Source organism: Anopheles maculipalpis, chromosome X (assembly GCF_943734695.1).
Source record: "Anopheles maculipalpis chromosome X, idAnoMacuDA_375_x, whole genome shotgun sequence".
Lineage (NCBI taxonomy): Eukaryota > Metazoa > Arthropoda > Insecta > Diptera > Culicidae > Anopheles > Anopheles maculipalpis.
Genome location: NC_064870.1, coordinates 10,468,191 through 10,489,933, shown reverse-complemented (window position 1 = coordinate 10,489,933; position 21,743 = coordinate 10,468,191). Strand labels below are relative to the sequence as shown.

Here is a 21,743-nt window from a genome sequence, read left to right as displayed (position 1 = left end):
GTTTGGTAGGTACTCTTGCTTGGCAAAACTTTGATCAGGAAGAATCACCGGAACTCGTCTAAGTGACATATTTCATTGTCTTAATACTTAATACTAATGTATAACCTTTCTTGTTTATTGTTGTGTTGTTCACAGAATCCAGACACATGGGTAGTTGTACATCACCTTCAGTCACAGTCCGGAATTCTCGACCCGGAAGATCACATCAGCGATGTGGCTGACGACCGGGAAGAAATCATTGCACACTACGAAGATGCCGCAGTTGGGTTGGATCCGGGCGTACAGCAAGGTGGTGGTGATGGTGCGAGCGGCAGCTCCGTTGGTACAGGAAGTCCCGACATCTTCCAGACATCCGGTCCCGGAAGCAAAGTGGTAGTGGGTGGTCCCGGCAGTGAACCTGCCCCGGACGGTGGTGTCGTTACGGTGACTGGAACGGGATCAGTCATTAATAGCAACCCGGACAACATGGTAACCGTCGGTGGGCCAGGTTCCGGACCGGGTGTACCAGGACCGGGTGGTGCATCCTGCATCGAGGTGTTTGCAAACGAACCAGCACCACTCGGGCTAGGGCTGCAGGTGCGGCGTGGCAGTGAACCATCGCTACATCAGATCGGTGTAACGGAACAGCGCAGTCCATTGTACAACGTGAACCCGAACGGGAACCACCAGGGCACAAGTAAACGGTGGTCAGCTGCACCGGTCTGCCGTAGCGACAGCGATCCACCGCCGGATCGTTTGCTTTCGCCGCAACAAAATGGTGGCGGTCCACCGTACCACTACCACCACCATCATCATCTGCTCGCGGAGGAAGAGTGGAACGTACCGGAGGAGGATGGACAGCAGCAGCACGACAGTCTACTGCCACAGGCGTTCAATCGTTCCGGGCGGCTATCGATGCAATTTCTCGGTGCGGAAGCGGGCACCGGCTATCGGTGGATGGATGCGGCGGAGAAAGCAGCCACAGCTGCAGCCAATACTGCCTCCTCTTCGTCCAACTCTTCCTCCTCGGCGGCACACAATCAATCCGCACACGGGTACGGGTATCAGACGTATCAGAGCTACGTGCAGCAGCAGGCAAAACAGCAGCAACAGCAGCAACACAGCTCGTTCCATTCCGAGAGCGATACGATGGTGATGGGCAGAGGTGGCAACAATAGCTTCATGTCCAAATCACTGCCGAGGGAATCAACGCGCAAGGAACCGCTCGGACAGGCAAAAGCATCCGTGTACGATTCGATAAGGGAAAAGGATAGGTAAGGAATTGGTCGCTCTGAGGAGGAATACAGGGTACTCCGAGATTGTTTGACGCGTTCCCGATATTTTTGTTCTCGTTCCGAGGGTTTTTGTCGCGTATCTAAACATTAGCTTTTGGATCTTTAAGACCTCACTCACCTCTTTCCGGTATTTGTAGGGTTCCATGAATGATTGCAGGTGTAGCTTAATTTTAAACATTGAAAAATAATTGGGGAACGGGGCAAAAATCATAGGAAAGTGTCAAAAATTGCTTGGAAATTCCCTGTAACATCAAGAAAGATAAAACATCTGGATACATTGTAACACGCCAATTATTTGCCCTCTTTAGTGAAATGCTGCTGGTGGTGAACGAAACGGGCGGCCCGCTAGGACTCACGGCCATCCCGGACATGGAACGGGGTGGGTTGCTGGTGCAGAGCGTAGAACCAGGCAGTCGGGCCGAACGGGGCCGATTGCGGCGGGGCGATCGGATCCTCGAGATCAACAACATCAAGCTCGTCGGACTCTCGGAAAGTTCCGTGCAGGAACATCTAAAGAAGAGCCTCGCATCGACGGAGCTACGATTGCGGGTGGTACGAGGTGGCGGTGGTGGTGGCAGCAGCATCCGAAACCGCGGAAAGGCAGAACAGCAGTTTGGTGGCCGGCTGGTGAAGAGTGGTAGCGGACCACGCTATCCACGTGACAACCGTGTCGGGCAGCAGATGATGATCGAGGCAGAAGAAAAGCCAACGTCGGCAGCGAAGGTGGCAACGGTTTCGCCGACCCGTAAGATACCGGGTGCACCGTCGACCGGTACAAGCCTCCAGGTGGCAAACACGCGCAAGTTGGGTAAGCGGATAGAGATTACGCTCACGAAGGGTGACCATGGGTTAGGCTTTTCGGTGACGACGCGTGACAATCCGGCCGGTGGCCACTGTCCGATCTACATCAAGAACATACTGCCCAAGGGTGCGGCTGTGGAGGATGGCCGGCTAAAGCCGGGAGACCGGCTGCTGGAGGTGGAGGGTATACCGATGACGGGCAAATCGCAGACGGAGGTCGTTTCGATACTGCGCGGTACGCCGCACGGTGCAACGCTGAAGATTGTGGTGTCCCGTCAACAGGAGCTAGCGGTTGATGTGAAGGAGCGTGAAATAGTAAGGATCGATGTCATTGAAGCGATTTTTCTTTTTGGTTTGTAACACACATCTTTCTCTTCTTCTTCCTTTTTAGGGTTTTAGTGTAGAAAGTGAACCAAAGAATTCGCCACCGAAACCACCGCCACCAGTGATGCCAAAGTCATCGCTAAAGCAATCGAACAGCAGCAGCAGCCTAGCGAAATCCGCCGACCCTATGTACGGCGATGGAACGGAAGGCGGTGGTAGTGGTAACAACAGGACTGGGGTAGCAAACTGTCGCTCCATGCCAAAGCTTGGTCCTGGTGCGACTGGTACGTCCTCACCGAAAACACCCACCGTCCAGAAGAAACCGCTCGCCTCCATACTGAAGTCAGCGTCCACGAATCACGTTGCGGAATTGCTGCAACATCATCAGCACGATTCAGGTGGCGGTGGAGGAGGTACGGTGGGTCGTGGTGGTGCAGTCGGTGGTAATATTAGCAATGGCAGTGTGACGTCCAACAATAGCAGTAACGGTGGTGCTGGTGGAGAGTTATTAGCCGGTGCAGCGTGGAAGAACCGGGAGATTCTAACGCTCCACATACCGGTTCACGATACGGAGAAGGCTGGGCTGGGTGTGAGTGTGAAAGGCAAGACGGGTTCGGGTAATTGTAGCAGCAGCACTAGTGGTAGTGGTAGCAGCAGCCGGACGGATGGTGATCTCGGTATATTCGTGAAGAGTGTACTGCATGGTGGTGCGGCGAGTCGTGACGGTCGGCTTAAGATGAACGATCAGCTGCTGAGCGTGAACGGTGTGTCCCTGTTGGGGCAGTCGAATGCAGAAGCGATGGACACGCTACGGCGTGCAATGTTACAGTCAGGTATGGGTAAAACCTTCGGAACAGGGAGGCCACTCAACCGGGAAAACCGGGAAAAATTGGGCAAAAACCCGGGAAAGAACTGGTAGCACGATCTAAAATCCTGATTTGAGTGGTCACCCTGAACCTTCAATGTTGTAGTTTTTTTTTAGCAATAAGCTATTGCTAATTATTATTCCTTACAAATTCTCTGCGAACATCATTAGGTGGCAGCTATCCGGGGAAAATAATTCTCAAAATAGCACGACGCATTGCCCGTCCAGTAAGTACCGGGGAGCTGCTGGAAACGATGGAACAACGGTCGGCGGCAGCTTCAATCAATGGTGCGGGTGAGGAACAGCAGATGGGGAGTAGTGGTGCGAGCTCGGGCACAACAGTGATCTATCTGAGTGCCGACAAACAGTCGCAGAACGCATCTACACAACAAACCCAACAGCAAAGCAAACGATACAGCAATCCCGTGCTCGATCGGCTAACTGGTGGATCGACAGTCGTGAACAGTACCAGTACAGGTTCACTCCATCACACCAGCTCGCTTGGACTTGCTGCTGGAGGCAGTGGGGGAAGCAGCGATACGTTAACCGGTGGCCATTACATCCGTAACAGTAGCACGAACAGCAGCACTAGTACGATGAACAGCCAGCAGCAGCAGCAACAGCAGCAGCATCATGCGTCCAACAACCAAAGACCATCGGGACAACGTGCGTTTGCACCGTCCAATTCGTCCCTGGTGCAACCGTCACCGGCCGCCCAGCACGGTTTGCGCAACGAGAGCTATTATATGGCGACCAAGGATCACTGGAGTACGACATCGTCCGCTACCAGCCTGAACGGTAGCAACGTTGTGCTGATCGAGGAAGATCCCGAACCCACCTCGCCGTAAGTACTTTGGACCGCTAATACTGCTACTCAATTTAAACTTTGTTTTTGTCGCCATAACAATTTGAATTTGGTTCACATGTGGGGACTCCATTTACACCTATTTTCGTGCAGCGTTTTACAAAAAATGGGGTTGGGAAACTTCATAATGAGTTGGTTAACTGATTGTACAAAGTGGTGACAAATAAATAAATAAACATACTTTTTTTTACAATTTTTTCTTACTTATAGCACGTTCCACATCACACGCTCACTGGAAGGTAATGGTACAGGCGCTAACGGACCGAACACCGGCGTCGGTATACTGGGCAATGGTAACACATCCACTCCCAACGGTACCGACGTAACGTACGCTTCCCAGCTATCGCTCGAAACCAATCCACCACCGTCGGACGCATTCAGTCGGGATGCCATCGGACGGCGCTCCATGTCGGAGAAACATCACGCTGCCATGGATGCGCGAGAAACCGGCACCTATCAGCGCAACAAAAAACTGCGCGAAAAACGTGACCGTGATAGTAAACTGCTAATGGCGGCAGGTGCTACAGTACCCACTAATGGTGGTTCACTCGAATCGATCGATCTGCACCAGATGGCACGGATGAACAGTTTGAAGCAGCAACAACAGCAGGGCGAAAATGGGAAACCAACCACAACCGCTGCACTGGCGGCCCATTTGCTGCGTGCCGAAGCGCAAGACCAGCTGGGCGATCTAGGACCATCGCTTGGGATGAAGAAATCGTCCAGCCTGGAGTCGCTGCAGACGATGGTGCAGGAAATACAGATGGCGGACGAACCGCGTGGTCCAAACGCGCTACGCACACCACGTGGCCGTGGACGGGAGGAGATATTGCGGGCAGTGGTCGAGCAACCGGCAGAAACGCGTAAGTATTTTGTTGGTCGAGATGCCGTGTAACCGAGTCGGAAATATAACTCGTGTTTTTTTTGTCCTATTTTAGAAGCGAAAAAACACTGGCTACTCGAGGACGGTGGTCCACCCACATCGATGACCACCACTTCCGGCGAGTTCCCGGACGGTGGTTTCGTGTCGCGCAACAGCCCCTTCCAATCGTCCCTTAACGATGGTAAAGGGGCCAAGTTGCGGGCGAAGAAGAGCGGTGGGTTGTTGCGCGGTATCGGACACATGTTCCGGTTTGGCAAGCATCGCAAGGATGTGATTGTACCGACGGGCACAATCACTTCCACCGGAGGATCCTCCGGTGAGCCAGCGATCGATTATACCGGTCCTGCGGCAATTCCCTCCCAACAGCAGAGCACATCAGCTACCGGTGGTCCGATGCTTGACACCAGCAATGGTACCGGGACAATAAAAAATGGAGGAACCAGTACGATGGCGAAACAGCGTGCCGGTGGTAGTACAGCAAGCAGTAATAATGCAGCCTCCCGGTACATTCTTTACGATCCCAGCTCGGTTGAACGGTCGGCTTCTTCTGGTGTCGTTTACGGCCATACACAACCTCCGCACTATCAACCGCCACCACCACCGCCCCCGGTTACCAGTACTGGTGGTGGCGTTGGACCGTCAGCGACCGCTACCTCGATACACCATACGGATGTGTTTAACCATCGATACTCACACTACGTCAACTACGAGGAGTTGCAGCAACAAATTAGGTAACAGTTTGATCACTCTCAATTTTGTTTTTGTTGGTTTTCCTATGTACGAAAGTACATTATTAACGGAAAAAAAATGAAGGAAGCGGGACGGACTTCACTTAAATAATTAAGGCTCACGTTTTAATCTCACCTTTTCACGCTTACTTTTACTGTTCTGGCGCGGGGGTTGTATGGTGGCTGTTATATCAACTTTTATATCTTCTTCACAAACAGTTTTCACATTAACAAAATTCTGGCTTCACTCAACTTTTAATCTTTCTGTCACGATTTTCTAGCACTTAAAAAAAAAACATGGGAATCAAAACAACGCACTTATGTAATTATATGTTTGTGTGTGTGTGTATAAGGTGAATTTTTAAAACCGTGTTGCGTCCTAGTGGTTGTTAGTTTGGTCCGTGTGTTAGTGTTTCGTTCTATATGGTGTCTTTTTTTTAGCATCATCTGGTGTTTAATGGCTTTTTTTAATACTTTTTTTCAACTTTCATCTGGTGTTTCACACCTGTTTCTTAACCCTGTCCCGGGCAACCAGAAAAAACTTCATATTCTAGACAACCTTTAAAGCTACCCGGGTAACCAGCAGCTTTGGAGGATTATAACTTTTTTTTATACGTAATCCAATATCAATGCAATACTCAGATGAATATTAAGTTATCTACACTTCTTCTTTCTATTGAACTACATAAGCTGCTTCAATCCAATACGGTATGTTAATCATTAACTGCGACTACGCTCTACACACGCCTTTTCATCGAGAAATTCAATTTTTAATTTATTCTAGACGAAATTATGAATACATTATTGCATGAGTGGCCGTCAGAGCCGTTTTCGCTCGTTGGAGCAAAATACCTTCGATATCCATGGATTGATAATCATTTTCCATCCATAAACTCTGTACTGTTTGCAGATTGATCTTGATATTTCTGTACATTGTCAGGCTGTCAACAAGTTTGGAGGTTCTAAACTTAGTATTTGTTTGATTCCCGTAATATAATGATTTTTTGAAGTTTGACTAACTCTTAGGGGAGGAGTCTTTCATATTTCTAGAAGGTATGAACCACATTTTGAACCTGCGATTTCGGACATCTAATTGGTTTCATTCCTGAGATCAATAATCAGTTTTAGGATTTCAACCGGATTTTGAGCTGTGAAATGGCCTACAAAAATTTAACCGTGCAAAGCAGGAAATCGCATCGTTGCCTTTGTTTTTTCAATGGAAACTCTTAGTTAAGACTACTAGTGTCACTTTTGCCTCGTATATGACCCAATCAAACTAAAAAAGTATTATTATTCTTATAACAAACATTTCAAAAGATACTCCCAGTACGGACAATGTTTAGGCATAGGTTTGATGACTTTTTTTTAAGTATAATAGTTTTTGTATAAGTATTGGATGATCTTTATGCCGTTAAAAGTACTTTCTTACAAAAAGCACTATTTGTAGTACTGAATTCATGAAGTGTAGAAACAAACAAAAAACAACAAACAAAATTAGGAATTTTTAATCTTTTTGAAAAAAAAAGGTTTCTTTTCATTGGCTTACACTGTACGGGAATTTTGTTGACATAGTGTATGCATATCAATAGAAAGAAGAAAAGCGAAGTTTATTTTTCTTAAAATCTATCACCACAATAGCAATACGGGCCCAGCCGTTCCATTGGAATACAAAAAAAGCGCCACAATTGAATTGCGTATAAAAAAATAAGTTATAAGGCTCCCAAGTTGCTGGCAATCCGGTGTGGTTATGCTGGCTGGAATAGTGTAAAGCTTCCCAAACGGTTAGCTCTCGCGCTAGAAGCTATCCATCTTTTCTTTCATGCAAAACTCATTCTCTCTATGCTAACGAAACCTCATTTCCCAGTAGTGTCGACCTAACGCTAGAAGAGAAATTCGCTTCTCCGTCGGTGGGTATCCTAGATGTTGCTAGCAGTGAGCAGAATAGTCCATCTGTTAGTTGCCGCCAATCACGTCGTCGTCGGCAGCAACAGCACGTGTACGAGCTAGTGCCCGATGATGGTGGTAACGATAGTATCGCTACCTACCAACAGATCCATCCATCGTCGAACAACTCCACCCGCTCCATGTACGACAGTATCTCAAGCAGCTCGTCGCGCAACGGCACCAACACCGTAACACCGACGCGACACCACGCCGATGATAATGGTGCCGTCTTTCCACCCGAACTGCTCGAGCGCGATCATCAGCTGCTTCAGCTGCAGCAACTCTGGCAGTTGCAACAGTGGCAATGGTTGCAACAGTTACACCACCTTCACGAACGGGAACAGGAGCAGTTGATGCTGTTGCGTCGTGTCGAGAACAGTCGCAAACAATCGCAACGTAACAATGGTGGTGTTGGTGTACCGTCGAACGACTGTACAGCGGTTGCTGATGGCAATGAGAGCAATGGTGTAAATGTGTATGCGAAGGAAAATGTTTCGAGCTGTGAGCGTACTGTTGTTGGCAGTAAGGCGACTAATAGTGCCAACAGTAGCAGCAGCAGCAGCTACCAATGGCAACGCGTAACGTCATCGTCCGTTAAGTAAGCTTTAAATGCTTTCGGAAGCTTTTTGTTGTTGTTGGCAAAGGTAAACGTCCTCTTAAAGCAGGTGTGAGATTTCTGTTCCGCTTGCACGGCAATTTTGTTTGGATACTAGGCACACCCTTCCCCATATGCAGCATGCGTACACAGCGTTGTTCGTACATAGGTGATCCATTTCCGGATCCATATCTCACCCAATTAGATGATCGTTAGCTTTCGCAGCGCACATTTCCCATTTGATTTTGAATTTGCTTTGTATATTTTCTTAGTTGTATATATTCGTATCTAGTTATACTAAGTATGTTCATGCTCTTTACTAACGAATTAGTACCTATTTAGAAGATTATGTAGCAGAGTTGGATTTTATTATAAGATTTTAGTTTTAAAACATTTAGAAAGCTGCGCCTGGGTATAATGATCTCGACAATGAACTCGAATGAATAGCCCCGATACCAATCGGTCACCGACTTGGTTGGGTTTTTGCTGGTATTCTAATGATAGCCCTTCTAAATATAGGAGGTCAAAAAATCTTCTGAGCACCTACGGAAACGCAAACGCGGCTAAGAGGTTTCCGTCCGAGTTTTAGACAGAATCTATAAAGTTGTGATCAACTATCTGTGCATCACTTGGTTGATCCGTTTGGTAAGCTTCTGCTACAAAGGAAATCCTCAAACCAATTATGCCTAAGCGCCTTTAGCGAATACCAGTATCTAGATTGATTTACTGAAAGTGTTTTTTTTTCTATTTCAAAACAGGAATGCATAGAAGATTGGGTAGATCAGTCTTAGTCCTAACCACGATAAAACGATTTTTTGTTGACCAAATTAAATTTGTTTACTCAACGTAATTTCCTTCTCGAGTGATGCAGTGCTTATAGGGTTCTGCTATCTTACAGAAGGCATTTTTTAACTATAGTTCAGTAGTAGTCATCAGGCTTCAAAATATGCCTCTGTTTTAGCAATAACTTTAGCATTGGGCCCCAATTTCTTTCCAGCCATTGCATTCTTTTCCGATTTGCGAATAGGAACTAGTTTGTTCCCTGTTGTTTAGTCCATAGCCACATAACGACACACAATATCGGCCATTAGATGGCCGGCGTGGCCTAGAAGGTCTTATAGAAGGGGGGTTAAGACTTAACAAGCGATTGTTTGGTTTGAACAATGGTTTTACCCATAAAATAAATCAATGATGAATTGGTCCACCCAGCTTTGCTTCAGAAGTTGTGTTTTCACACAACATTTTTTGTGCCTCAATCAGGACTAAAATTTATCGGTGATCAACAACCTGTTGTATCTACTAAAAGAGTTCAAACGTTCGTGGAAAGATCGAATCCATGCGTAGCTTCGTTTGGTATCATCACTGCTAACTATTTTGGATCATTAGGATCTTTCTGCTTCGAACAAAATACACTTTCTTATACATTTTTGTCTGTATCCTCTCTGTGTAGCCGTCGCCATCATCTCTATCACTCGCAGCGTTCTGCCCGCAACACACCACCCATGATGGACATGGTAGGACTCTCTCAGCAGCAGCAGCAGCAACAACAGCAAAAACACCTGCACAGCTCATCCACCCTATCGAACCAGCAGCAGCAGCAGGGCAAATATAAAAGCACCCGACCCGTCTCGAGCTACCATGACGGTGGTGGCTATGAAACGATCTCTTCCACCGGGCCACCATCTTCCATTGTACAACACAGGAAGGAACCGTCCGGTGGTGGTGCGTCAAAGCTGGATACAGGCGGATCCGCACACGAGGAAACGAACGGGGGCGAGTGGCATCATCATACCGGCACGGCTTCTGCCGGTGGTTCGATCCGGAACATGCGTGGTCCGTTCGTAACGCAAGTGAAAATTCAAAATCAACTATCATACCAATAGAAAGATAGGCTAAACTAATTGCGTATGCGAGATAAAGCTAGAGAGAGAGAGAGGGAGAGGGGGGAGGGAGAGAGAGAGAGAAAGAGAAGAGAATCTCTTCGGGATGCATACACATACACACATACACATCGCATATCGTACTTAAGCATAGGATGAATTTAACATTATATTTCCGTCCTTGTAATACTTTCTCGCGTATGTTTGCATTCAACATCCAAACGAAGGAGGTAGGAAGAGAGAAAAAAGAGAAAAGGAGCGGCAGAACGAATGAGAGAGAGAGAAAAAAACTAAACAGCATGATTTTTACATGCCATTAAAAGCAACAAAATCAAAAATTCTTAATTTCTCTCTCTCGTATTCTCGTAATCTCTTTCTTTCTTAATGTTTCTTAACATCGGTTTTGTTTGAATTTGAAGCATGTTTTAAAATACTTTTTTTTATATTTCTCAAAGAGTTGTTGGTGTGTTTAGGGCAGGAAAGTAATGAGCTGAAATCAGGCTAGAAGATTTAAAAAAAAAAACACACTCACACACCAACACTAAACGTGTGTGTCAGTGATCGTATCTTTTCTTTCGTCTTCTTGTGCTTCGACACGATCGCGGTGTCCCGTGTCGAAGAGAAGAAGAAAAGACACACGAAGAATACACCTCGTAAACGCCTTAAAAGTATGCAAGCGTATGCACGTATGGATGAATTTAATGATCTTTATGTAATAACTTTTGCGGAACAAATTTACTACAGACAGTTTAAAAAAATAGTGTTGTTACTATTAAACGGATAGGAGATAGTTTAAAAAAAAGGATGCATACAACAAAGTTCTCTCCTTACCTCTCATTAAACGTACGTTTCTGTTTTTTTTTTTGGAGTATGTTAAATGTTTTACTGGAAGTCAATTGTCTGGCGCGAGGCTTTCCTAATCGGTAACAAAAAAAAAGTCTGGTAGCAGCAACGACTGCTCGTTGCTCATACGAGCCCTCCTTGCTTTTATACTCTAGCCACGCGACACTATTTTGCCCGTGGAACTTCTCCTTTTTCACATACATATTAAAAAAAAAAGGAATGCATACACAAAACACAAACACACGCAATCTCGGTACATATATAGATATACTAATACATGTGTAGCTGTACAAAAAATGTAATTCTTCACACGTACGTTATGTGTAAACTCTGTATTATATAATATTCAATAAATTTATAAGAAAAACTATAAACACTTCAGATGATTTTCATGTCTGTATGGCTTACGGGATGCGGGGTTAAATAGGAGAAGAAGCTTTAAAAAATCATATTTTCCCTTTTTGCCATATTTGTTTTTACTTAAAAAGCAAAATTAATCGTTTAAACCAGACTTTTCAAAATAAAACAGCTTTTGCTGTGTAGTTAAAAAAAAATACACAACCAAAAAATAATTAAGAAAAAGGTTCATCGCTTCCGGACACTCCGAAGTCTTTCGTAATCCAAAAGTAATAAAGCGCTCCATATGGTTGTTGTATTTTTTTTTGTAATTATTTTTTATTACATCTTCAGTTTTCGACACATTTTGGACACAAAGACTGCACAAGTCAAATTATCATTTCCTTTTTTTTGTTGTTGTTTTGTTTGAGTATTTCTGTATTTTATCCATCACTCGCTCTCTCTATTTTGTTTTCGTTTGCGCTGCCGGTGTTGTGTTTTCGGGTTTCGGTTGTTCGAGTGTGTGTTTGTTTTGTATGTGTGTTTCGGTTGTATCGTTTTGTTTTCCTTTCCTTCTTCCACCATCATTTTCTCATCTTAAAGCGTTAAAATAATAAACATTTACTACCTTTTTTTTTGTTTTATCCGAATCATAATATCGATCCTGGGGCTCTAGCGCATTTTATGTGTGTGTAAATGTGGGTGTTTCTGTTGTGGTGTGTTATACATTTAACTTATCTAAACAGTCGATCACGTTCGCAACAAATGGCGCGTTGTACACTTATTTTAATAGCTGCTGGGAGATGAGAGGCCGGCCAAATGTGTATGTGTATGTGTGTGTTCTGCTTTTGCTTTGTTTTTTGTTTTATTTTCTTTGATTTTTCTTCCTTCTTTTCTGCTTTTTCTTTATATTTGAAGAAGGGAAGAGGCGGGGAGGGTTGGGGGGGGGGGGTGTGGAAAGGGAAGCGAGGGACATTTGCGGGAGGTGTTTTATTCATTCTTTTCTTAGCTGTTTCTACGCATTTCTTTTCCATTTCCTTCCGTCATTTTTTATAAGCATGGCACAAACGTTTATTTGTTTTTTTCTTCTTCCTATTTTTTTTATCCAGGTAGTTAAAACAAAATAGTGTTTTTTTTATCTTCGCATAATCTCACTTGTTTGTTCTGATTTAGCTTGATGTAGGCGTATAAAACGACACACACATACCATGTTCATATTTTTTTTTTACTTTTTTATTTCAATGGAAGGAGACAGGGCGAGAAAGAGGGCAAGAGAGGAAACGAAAATGAGGTTTAGTTGATTCAGAATCCGATTGAGAGATTTTATTTTTAAAAACGCCCAATAAGAAGAAAGGAAGGAATGTGTGCTTGTGTGTTTGTGCCTTTTTTTTTTACTCTGTCTTAATGTGTGACTTGAGTGGTAAGGGACAAAATGAAGAGGGAGAAAAGAAGGAATGACGAGGAGGTTAGGAACAAATAAAACTGAATATTTTACTTCTGTAGTAGTAGCAGTAGTAGTATTAGTAGTAGTATTGGTAGTAGTAGTAGTAGTAGTTACGATGACACGCGCACTTTTCATATCCATTTTGCTAAATGTAGCTTTTTTTCTTCTCATTTTAAATTTCTTGTGTTTTTTGCTCTCACTTTCCGTTTTTTTTTCTGCTCATATTTTCGTTCACTTGCTTAGTTTTGCATCGTATTTGCCACGCTTTTTATATCCATTGTTTTCGCTATTTCTTTGTAGAGTATTATCGTATCGCAGGAAAGATGGCTACAGCTGGCTACCTAACCGAACCACAAACACACACGCACACGCACCTTCTAATGTGTGTTTCCTTCTTCTTCCTTTTATTATTCCCTTTCCCCCTTTAGCGCCCCTTATCGCTCTCTTTCGCGTTGTTTGTTTAAAACCCAAAAACATATAATCCTCCTTGTTTGTATACCTAATATATCCATTTATAATTACGTTTATATCACCACATAATTGTTTACAGGTCGGTTTTCAATTGCAAATAGAACGGTTACATTATTCTGGTTTCTTTTTCATGTTCGCCTTCCTAAACACACCACCCCTTTACGCGTCTTCTCTCTGCCCCTCCACTTGTATATATATATATATGTGTGTGTGTGTGTGTATTATTTTTTTAAATTTATATGCGATTTGTTGTTTTGTTTTACTCTGTTTTGCTTATGGAAAAATCGGTAAGATAAGCTATGCTCATTTGCTCAGTTTTCATCGCATTTCGCTATTTCTGCAAAAAAAAACCTCGTTCTCGATTACGACACACACACACACACACATGAAGCCGTTTATATAAATCCAGCGAATATTGGTTTTGGAGGAACATAATCCTACACGAGAGGAAATTTCAATTACACATTACTCTAATACACACACACACACACACACACACGCACACGAAACGACGATGTATGCGTGGGGCCGGGAATTAGCGAGAGCATTATTGGAGCGCATTTTGGTTTTGAAATTTCATTTGAGAAATTTTCAGATTCTTTTACTTCCTAGCTGCTAGACTTATAAACATAGATAGTTGCTAGTTGTGTGTATTCACTTTTTTTCTCCTCTGTTCAGCTTACATGTTACTCCATGTTTTTTTCTCGCTATTTTCTTCTCCCTGGACTGGGCAAAAGTAAATACACTTATGGTTTTTTTTGTTTTGTTTTGCTCTTTGCATCTTTGCTTTGTTTTGCATTTGTTTTCGCTTTCTTTTAGCATCATTCCTATCCGTGGAGTGTGGAAGTGATGATTTATAAAGGTAGAAAATACTGAACTTGTATCAATCTCGGTAGGGTTTTTGTTTTTCTTTTTTGTAGGGTTAGAGCAGTAGGACAAATTGAGTTTAATGTTTTGCATTCAAATGTGTGTCTGTTTTTCTTTTAATTGAATGTTTAACATCCTCCGGTGTGTTTGTGAAATTAAAAAAAAAAACTTCCTGAAATGGTATTACTTCTTTTACTCTCGGCAGGGGGGGGGGGGGGGGGGATTTGTTTTTTGCTGCAAATAAAAACATTTCACAACCGCTTTGCGGTTTTTCTTGAGTGTAATTGAATGCTTATGCCCGCCCGCATAATGTGTCCTTGCGCTACGAACAAGTATTCGCGTTATTTATTGGTTGTAATCAATATCTAAGTCTAAGTTTTTGTTCTGTGCTGCTGTTTTTTTCTTCCTTTTTAGGAAAAGAGATTTTCCGAGCATTCCAAGTTTTGTTGTTTTTTTTTTATAATACATTTCATCATCTGTGTGGTTTTTTCCTTTCCCTTTCCTTCCAATTTTCCAGGATTTATAGTAGCGAATGGAGTGAGAATGAAATCATTCAAGCGTTTTTGTTGTTTTCTTTTTTTTATCTTTAAGGTGTTTTACAATATCCTTCCTATAACACCCTTTATCTCTCTAGGCCACCCAATTTTACAACAGTGCTAATACATACAAAAATACGTTATCATTCTTAGCTGTGTGTGTGTGTGGGTGTTTTCTGTTTTGTTTGTTTATCTCAAGCGAATTTCTTCTCTTTTTTGTTACACACCCACACTAGGTAGCAAAATAGGAGGAATGTAATAAATGCTTTCGTTTCGAAATGTTCCGTTTTCTTTTCACTTTTCACTCCTTATCGCAACAGAAAGCAAAAATTTTAACAAAAGAATAAAAATCACTACTACCTTATATATTAAAATGAAAAGCGACCCAGGCAGATGTTGTATGGTCTTTTGGGGTAAGCGTGTGCGTGTGTTCACATTAAGCAAATGGTGTGTCGATATTTATATATTATTACTACACAAATTGACCCATCGATTGCGTGTTGTTTTTTTCTCTTTCTCTCTCTTTCTCTCTCCAAAGCAATTTTTTGTTTAATACACCAACCAGTATTTTTATATAGAAAATTTATAAAAAACGGGGGAGTTTTAACTCGATGAACGGAGGATTTAAAAGTTTGTTCACAATAATTTGTTTATCTCGTCTTTAAGCATTTCGTTTTCGCTTTTGTATGTGCACTTGCTAGTTAGCTGGTTGTGTTGGTGGTGGTGCATTTTTTTTTCTACGCCTAACTAAGTTTTTGCTGTACTTAATACACACACACACATTCGCTCGTTTACGCATTTTCTAATACGCCTTGTTTTTTTACTTTGCGCACAACATTGAATTTTTTACGTTGTTTATCATTCACAGAGATTAATATATAAGTGTGAGAAAAGGGGAGAGCAACACAGAACAGAGAAAAGAAAGATTCTCCTGGGAAAAATAATACTTTTTTTTTAGAAAATCGCTTCGTTTTGTTGCTTTCGTAAACATTCATACTCGTACTATAATCTAACGATGATCTTGACTGTATCGTTTTTGCTGTTTTGCATTGAGTTATCAGTTGGTATTGGTGTGTAAGTGTGTTTGCTCTAACATTAAAACAAATCTCCTTTCAGGTAGGTATATAATGTGTTTCAGCCTCGGTTATTGTTTCACAGTAAATATATCATTGGTTCACTAATAACGATCTGGGGGGTGTGAGTGTGTGTGTTTGAGTATATCTTGTTGTAAAAGTAAAGTAAAAAATAAATCAACTTGAAATGATATTTTATCCGTCGTTCCTTGTGTGACGTTTCAGCAGCGGAGGGTTTAGTTTCGGTGTTTTCTTTCTTTGCTCGCTTCATTGATCTCTCTCTCTCTCTCTCTCTCTCTCTCTCTCTCTCTCTCTCTCTCTCCCTCTCTTTCTCACTCACTCTCCTTAAATGTATCTCCATAACACCAGGTGCGGCCATGAGAAATTGTTTGTTACACATTGATACGAGTATGGCTTAAAATATTGTATGCGGGCTTGCGTACCAATGAGTATGAGAGTATTTTGAGTAAGTTTGCTGTCTTTGTTTACCTTCACGAATCGATTTCCCTAATCCGTCCTTACGCTTGCCCCCTTCTTTACCTTTGTGTTTACTTTCGTTCTCTATAGTAGTGCATTCAAATGATTGGTGTTTAGCGTATTTACGATTCTGTCTCAGGATTACTGTGTGAGTGTGTGCATGGCACGGAGTGTGGAGACTCATCCCGAATACTGTATGTCACTGCTAAATGCTTTAAATCGCAAAACGCTCTGCAACCGGTTTCAGCAACAGACCCCACGCGGGTTGTTTTACTCGCATCAAACCATTACGAACGCTTCCTCGCCGCAGAACAGGAACGGATACTGATCGATCATCGTTTGCACGATATCCTCCAAGTACGGGCGCATCGTTTCGAATCGCATCATGTCGGTAAACTCGATCGGCAGCAGTGTTGGCCACCAGCAGATGGCAAGATTTTTACTATCCATACTGTTAAGCTTCGAGTTTTCCGACACACTAAAATGGTGGAAGGACAGAAAAAAACGCGAGATTGTTATTTAACGGACAAAACGATGCGAGAGATCGAACGATTCGCCTTACCGTACGAAATGCTGAAAGATGTAGCTCAGTATTGCAAAGTTGTTCGGTGGCAGCTTGTTAAGCAGTCCGCGCAAAGCAATCAACCGGCAGCTACGGTCCGTCTTAACCTCCATGTTAAGGCTCGTGATGGACTGGAGTGGGCGTGAGCCAGCGATCTCCTCCAGCTCACTCATCATTTCCGCACTAAACAATCCCTTGAGACGCTTCACGAAAAAGTCCTTTAGCGCGGTAGCGACCGCATTCACCGGTATGTCGAGTTTCTCTATATCTACATCCGATTCTGAAAGTTTGATAATCCCCAACAAAACAAACCATGAATAATACACATCGGACTGGGGATCAGTTGAGTGTGGGACTAGCTTACCTTCAGCAAACTTCTGATTTAATAAATCGACGTGCGTTCGGTTACCCGGCACCCGGTAGATGCCTTCTGAGTCGAGCCCTTCCTGCTCGATAAACTTGACACATTTTTCCACAAACAGTGGCACAAGCGGCACCTTATCCGACTGCTTCAGGCTGGCCAACGAGGACTGTTGCAGAGCGGCGGCGGCGGCCGCTGCGGCAGCAGCAGCCGCAGCTCCATTATGCTTCGAGCTTTTGCTCGCATTTTTGCTACTGCCGCGCACATCCTTCGACTCCTTGCTGCTCTTGCTGCTCGTGTCGATCTCCTTGCCGAACCAATTTTTCTGTTTCGTTATCAACTTTTCGCGATCGCCACCCTTCGGTAACACGCCAAACTGTTGAATGAATAAAAATGGACAAAAAAGTTTAATTTGTGCGAAAGAAAACGATTGATGGAATCGCCATAAAGCTTTCAATTACGATCGAAAGGGTCATTCTGTCGAAATTTGTTTATTTTGCGAACGGAACGTTTCGATCGAATACCTGTCGCAAGCTAGTAGAAACTTGAACTCCACCCTATGCAACAAAAAATACTCACTATGGGAGAATTGTCACGCGGCGACGATATATCCACACTCGACTCGTCCTGCTCCTGCGACGGTTTGTCCTGTTTTTCCAGCCCACTGCTGCCCAGATCGTTCTTTAGCTTCTGGTACATGATTGGCATGCCGCCGAGCGGACCGCCGCCACCGCTCGCACCGACACTGCCCATCATATCGCCGGCCGAAGAACCGAACGGACCGAGCGGAATTTTCGGTGGCTGCACCGGGATAGCAGTGCGCTTTTTGCGATGCCGTTTGTGTGGTTGCGTTTTGCGGTTGATCTTCGAGTAGCCGTCGTTGGAGCGTTTGCGCTCGAGCGAGCTGGAGTCACTTTCCGAGTCGGAGTTTTCTTGTATGTTGAATACTAAAGAAAAAAAAAGGTTCCGGTTATTAGTGAAAATGTGAATACATTTTTTATAAACCTATATAGCGATTTTGAAGAGTTTCCTGAAGATCAATATGCTTATTGCCTGAACTATTCAAAGCGGTTGTTGTATCTTTTTTTGTTTTATTTTTTGAATGATTTCTCCAGTTCCTAATTTCCTTAGTTCAACGCAAAAAACTTCACATCTGTGTTGCTTATATTGATGAGAGTAACGATTATTGTTAAGGAATTAATTTGCTTGTACTCATAACAGCTGTGACAACTGGCATTCATAACTGTATGTTGATTCGAATCCTAAAAGAGATTTAAAAACGCTTTGAGAATCGAATCGCAAAAGAGTTTAAAGATTATTTGCGGTTTGAGTCCTTCTGGCGACTATTAATTCATTGGGAGTTAGTTTTACAATAACAATTTGCAAAGGAATTTAAACACTCTTTGCGATTCTAATCCCAAAAAATTCTTACAACTCTTTTGAGCTTTAAGAAGTTAATTTAAATCATTCAATAGAATGATTTAAATCACTCCCTCACTCACTCACTCTTACTTAGTACGCACAGCACTAATTGCTACAGTATACTAAGCAGAAATAATATTAATAATAAAAAAATGTTTTCCTTTAAACGATGTTAACTTACTCTGCTCCTTTTCTCTTCTCTGACGTAGTTTCGTTTTGTGCGTACCCATATCGGAGCCGCCCGAACTGTCCGCACGCCCTCCAACCTGGTTGCCACCGGGACCGCCCGAAAAGGTGGTAAATAATTGACTCGCCACATTGTTAACCGCATCGCTGAACGCATCGTTGATCTGCTCGTATCCCGCCTCATCCTCGTACTCCTCGCTGTCATCCTCCGGTGCGGCCAACGGTGCATGTTCGAGCTGCGCCTGCTGCTGCTGCAGTAACTTCTTCGCTTTCTTCTTTTCCTTCTCCGTCATCGGTATGCCTAGGCCGGCGTTACCGGTTGAGGCACCGCTATCACCACCACCGCCGGCCCCACCGCCAATGTTCATCCGTGCGATTGCTTCGTTAACGATGGCGAAGCTTTTCAGATTGAGCTTGCCGGGCTGTTTCAGCGTTTGACTAGGTCCTTTCGGGCGTATCTTTTTGGCGAACGAAGACTGATTCGGCCGGCGGCCAGTGGTGAAGGCGTGGTGTGCGTTCATGTTTTTCCAGAGATCCTCACTTTGCTTGTTGTCCTGCTTTTGGATGAGAAATCCGTCGTCTATCCAGCCTGTGGGAGGGTAAATTGGGAACAAAAGGAAACATTTTAGGAAGATTCAGTAGGTTGAGAGAGAAAAAAAATTTCCATTCAACAATTGCTATTTGTTCCGTTGCAAACTATTGCTATTTGTTACGCAATCAACATTTTCATACTGAATTATTTAAGACAACAATAACAACAACAAAAAAAAAAAACATCTCCATTAATTGAATACATAAAATTCAAAACAAAAGAATGCTACAAATACGATACATTCTAGGTACAAATGAAAAGAAATGACTACAAATATTTGATATGAAACAAAACAAAAAACATGCGCACGACAACAAACACTTGACAACGCAGTACACAAACAAAGTAACAACACGGAGCGTGCAATTTGATAAGCGAAAATATCAACCTGAATCGTATGTGTTGATCGAGTCCTTGGATCCGCTAACGTCAGCTGTTTTTGTGTGCGAAAAATGGGGGAGGTAGAGAGAGTTTTGTTGAGTGTTTTGAAACGAACTTTGTTCATTCAAAATCTAGACATTAAAAAAAATGGTTAGACTGAAATTTGAAAAAAAGTTTTCCACTTGTATAAGGAGGCTATTTTTCATCGAGATGCACATAGCGGATGGTTAATAGTAAGTAGAACGACTAGTAACTGTTCATTTTTAAAGGCGGCTATCTCGAGTTTAATTAAAGCGATTTTTTTCTTAAATTTAAAAAAATAATCACGTACTTCGTTTCCCACATAAAACAATTTTACTCATCATTGTAGTGTGAGAATCGGCTCGAAATTATTCAAACCATTTTAGTGTTAACTTACAGTTGATCTCCTCCAGGCTGGACTGTGATTGCGAAACCGTGTCCGCCTTCAGCTGGCGTAGTATGGACGCCGGTATGAGCAGATGGTCTGGTGGTGCCGGTTCCGGCGGTGTCGTCGGTGGCGGATAGATCTGGAAGCCCTGATTGCTGCCACACTTGTCGAAGTCGCTACTGTCCTCGTAGTAGTACATATTGTGCTGATGTTGCTGCTGATGCTGGTGCTGCTGCTGCTTAAGACTGTCGAGATCGTCCAGCGAGTTGATCGACCGATTGTCGAACAACTGCTGTGATATCTTTTGGTGATGTTGCGCGTGCTGCTGCTGCTGTTGATGGGACAAAGTTTGTGGTTGCTGCGATTGCGCGTGATGCGAATGGTGTTGTTGCTGTTGCTGCTGTCCACCGCCGGATCCGCGATACGTGGTCGTCGATCCGTTAATGAGGTAGCTTTCGTACCGTGGCGGTGGTTGTGGTACCTGCTGCTGCTGGTGATGGTGGTGCATTGAGTGTTCCATCGTGCCCTCGCCGGAATCAATCGTGAGCGGTTCCTCGAGATTAAACGCGTGCTCAATTTCTGGCTTCTTGTCCCACACCTCCTTCAGGAATGGTGCGAACGAAGCGAACTTAAACTGACCCTCATCGTCGGACCCGGTTGCGAAGTGTGCCCTCAGCTTGTCCGCAATCGTGTTGCCCTCGGTGATCAGCAGCTGGGACAGTTCGCTATTAAAGAACGCATTCACACCACCCTGCTCCGACACGGCCACTATCTGCATTGGCAGATTTGGAATGTTGAGCGAGAAAGCGCTCAGTGTCGACAGGGACGCTTTGCGCTTGCTCGAGTACAGCAGTATGAAGCCGTGTATCAGATCGTCCCGGAACGCGTTCGCCCCATGGTAGGAGGACAGTATGAGCTCTACCCGCCGCTTCGAGTCGCCGAGAAACATCTCAAACACTATGTTCCTCTCCCCTGCACTAATGCACGACTGTTCCAGCATCATCGAGCTGAGCATGTTCTCGATCGAGAACGGATCGCCACAAAACAGTGACATGATGATGCGCAAATCGGGCAGTTCGTGTAGTGCCAGCCCGTACTTAAGATCCTCGAACGGTATCGAATCGATCACACTGTTAAGCGTCGTGTTGATGAACTTGGTTTGCTGCTGCGAGATATAAAACTCGTTCTCGTCGATAAACACACAGTGTAGTTTCTCCGCCAGCGATTGCCCATCGGCCTGCAGCTGATGGAGCGTGCTTTGGCTATTCTTTTCGTCGCTCATAAACACAATGTGCAGATTGTTGACGCTGTCCTTAAAGTCGAGATTGTCCTGCAGCAAACGGTCCAGCACCTCGTACACGTACTGGAACGTTTGCCGATTCGAGTAGCAACAGATTAATCCCTTGCACTGCAGCTCAAACGAGAATGAATCGTTGTCGCGATTGATCGTTTCAATGTTGAGCCCGTACACCTGCCCATCCACAATGTACTCGCCATTATCGTTGCAGTTCTGGTGTATTTTGTCGATGAAATCGTTTGCAATGTAGTCGAGCCCGATCACTATCAGGTTCAGCTGCAGCTGACCATCCTTCTGCGCGAAGCGCGGATTCGGGAGGCTAAGAAA

At 43.9% G+C, this 21,743-nt stretch overlaps 3 protein-coding genes across 5 annotated transcripts in view; 1 reads left to right on the top strand and 2 right to left on the bottom strand.

Moving 5' to 3' along the window:
- LOC126562225 (serine-rich adhesin for platelets) overlaps positions 1 to 21,743 on the top strand; it is a 233,243-nt gene that overhangs the window by 1,433 nt on the left and 210,067 nt on the right. The window contains exons 2-8 of one of the 2 annotated variants that reach the window (XM_050218785.1): positions 136 to 1,253; positions 1,583 to 2,390; positions 2,467 to 3,232; positions 3,436 to 4,108; positions 4,340 to 4,992; positions 5,068 to 5,743; positions 9,730 to 10,184. In XM_050218785.1, coding sequence (XP_050074742.1) covers positions 136 to 1,253; positions 1,583 to 2,390; positions 2,467 to 3,232; positions 3,436 to 4,108; positions 4,340 to 4,992; positions 5,068 to 5,743; positions 9,730 to 10,162 — 5,127 coding nt within the window. In that variant the 3' untranslated portion in view covers positions 10,163 to 10,184. Of the gene's footprint in view, positions 1 to 135; positions 1,254 to 1,582; positions 2,391 to 2,466; positions 3,233 to 3,435; positions 4,109 to 4,339; positions 4,993 to 5,067; positions 5,744 to 7,604; positions 8,287 to 9,729; positions 10,185 to 21,743 lie in introns of those variants that run through there. The other variant, XM_050218710.1, reaches the window with a different exon arrangement.
- LOC126556789 (alpha-1B adrenergic receptor-like) overlaps positions 1 to 21,743 on the bottom strand; it is a 462,834-nt gene that overhangs the window by 407,858 nt on the left and 33,233 nt on the right. The window lies entirely within an intron of this gene.
- Positions 1 to 21,743, bottom strand: part of LOC126563000 (rho GTPase-activating protein 190) — a 149,379-nt gene that overhangs the window by 122,860 nt on the left and 4,776 nt on the right. Inside the window, exons 4-10 of one of the 2 annotated variants that reach the window (XM_050219644.1) lie at positions 20,129 to 21,735; positions 19,718 to 19,762; positions 18,733 to 19,326; positions 17,709 to 18,076; positions 17,133 to 17,505; positions 16,769 to 17,048; positions 16,467 to 16,684 (exon numbers count right to left, since the gene is read on the bottom strand). In XM_050219644.1, coding sequence (XP_050075601.1) covers positions 16,486 to 16,684; positions 16,769 to 17,048; positions 17,133 to 17,505; positions 17,709 to 18,076; positions 18,733 to 19,326; positions 19,718 to 19,762; positions 20,129 to 21,735 — 3,466 coding nt within the window. In that variant the 3' untranslated portion in view covers positions 16,467 to 16,485. The remainder of the gene's footprint in view (positions 1 to 16,466; positions 16,685 to 16,768; positions 17,049 to 17,132; positions 17,506 to 17,708; positions 18,077 to 18,732; positions 19,327 to 19,717; positions 19,763 to 20,128; positions 21,736 to 21,743) is intronic. The other variant, XM_050219721.1, reaches the window with a different exon arrangement.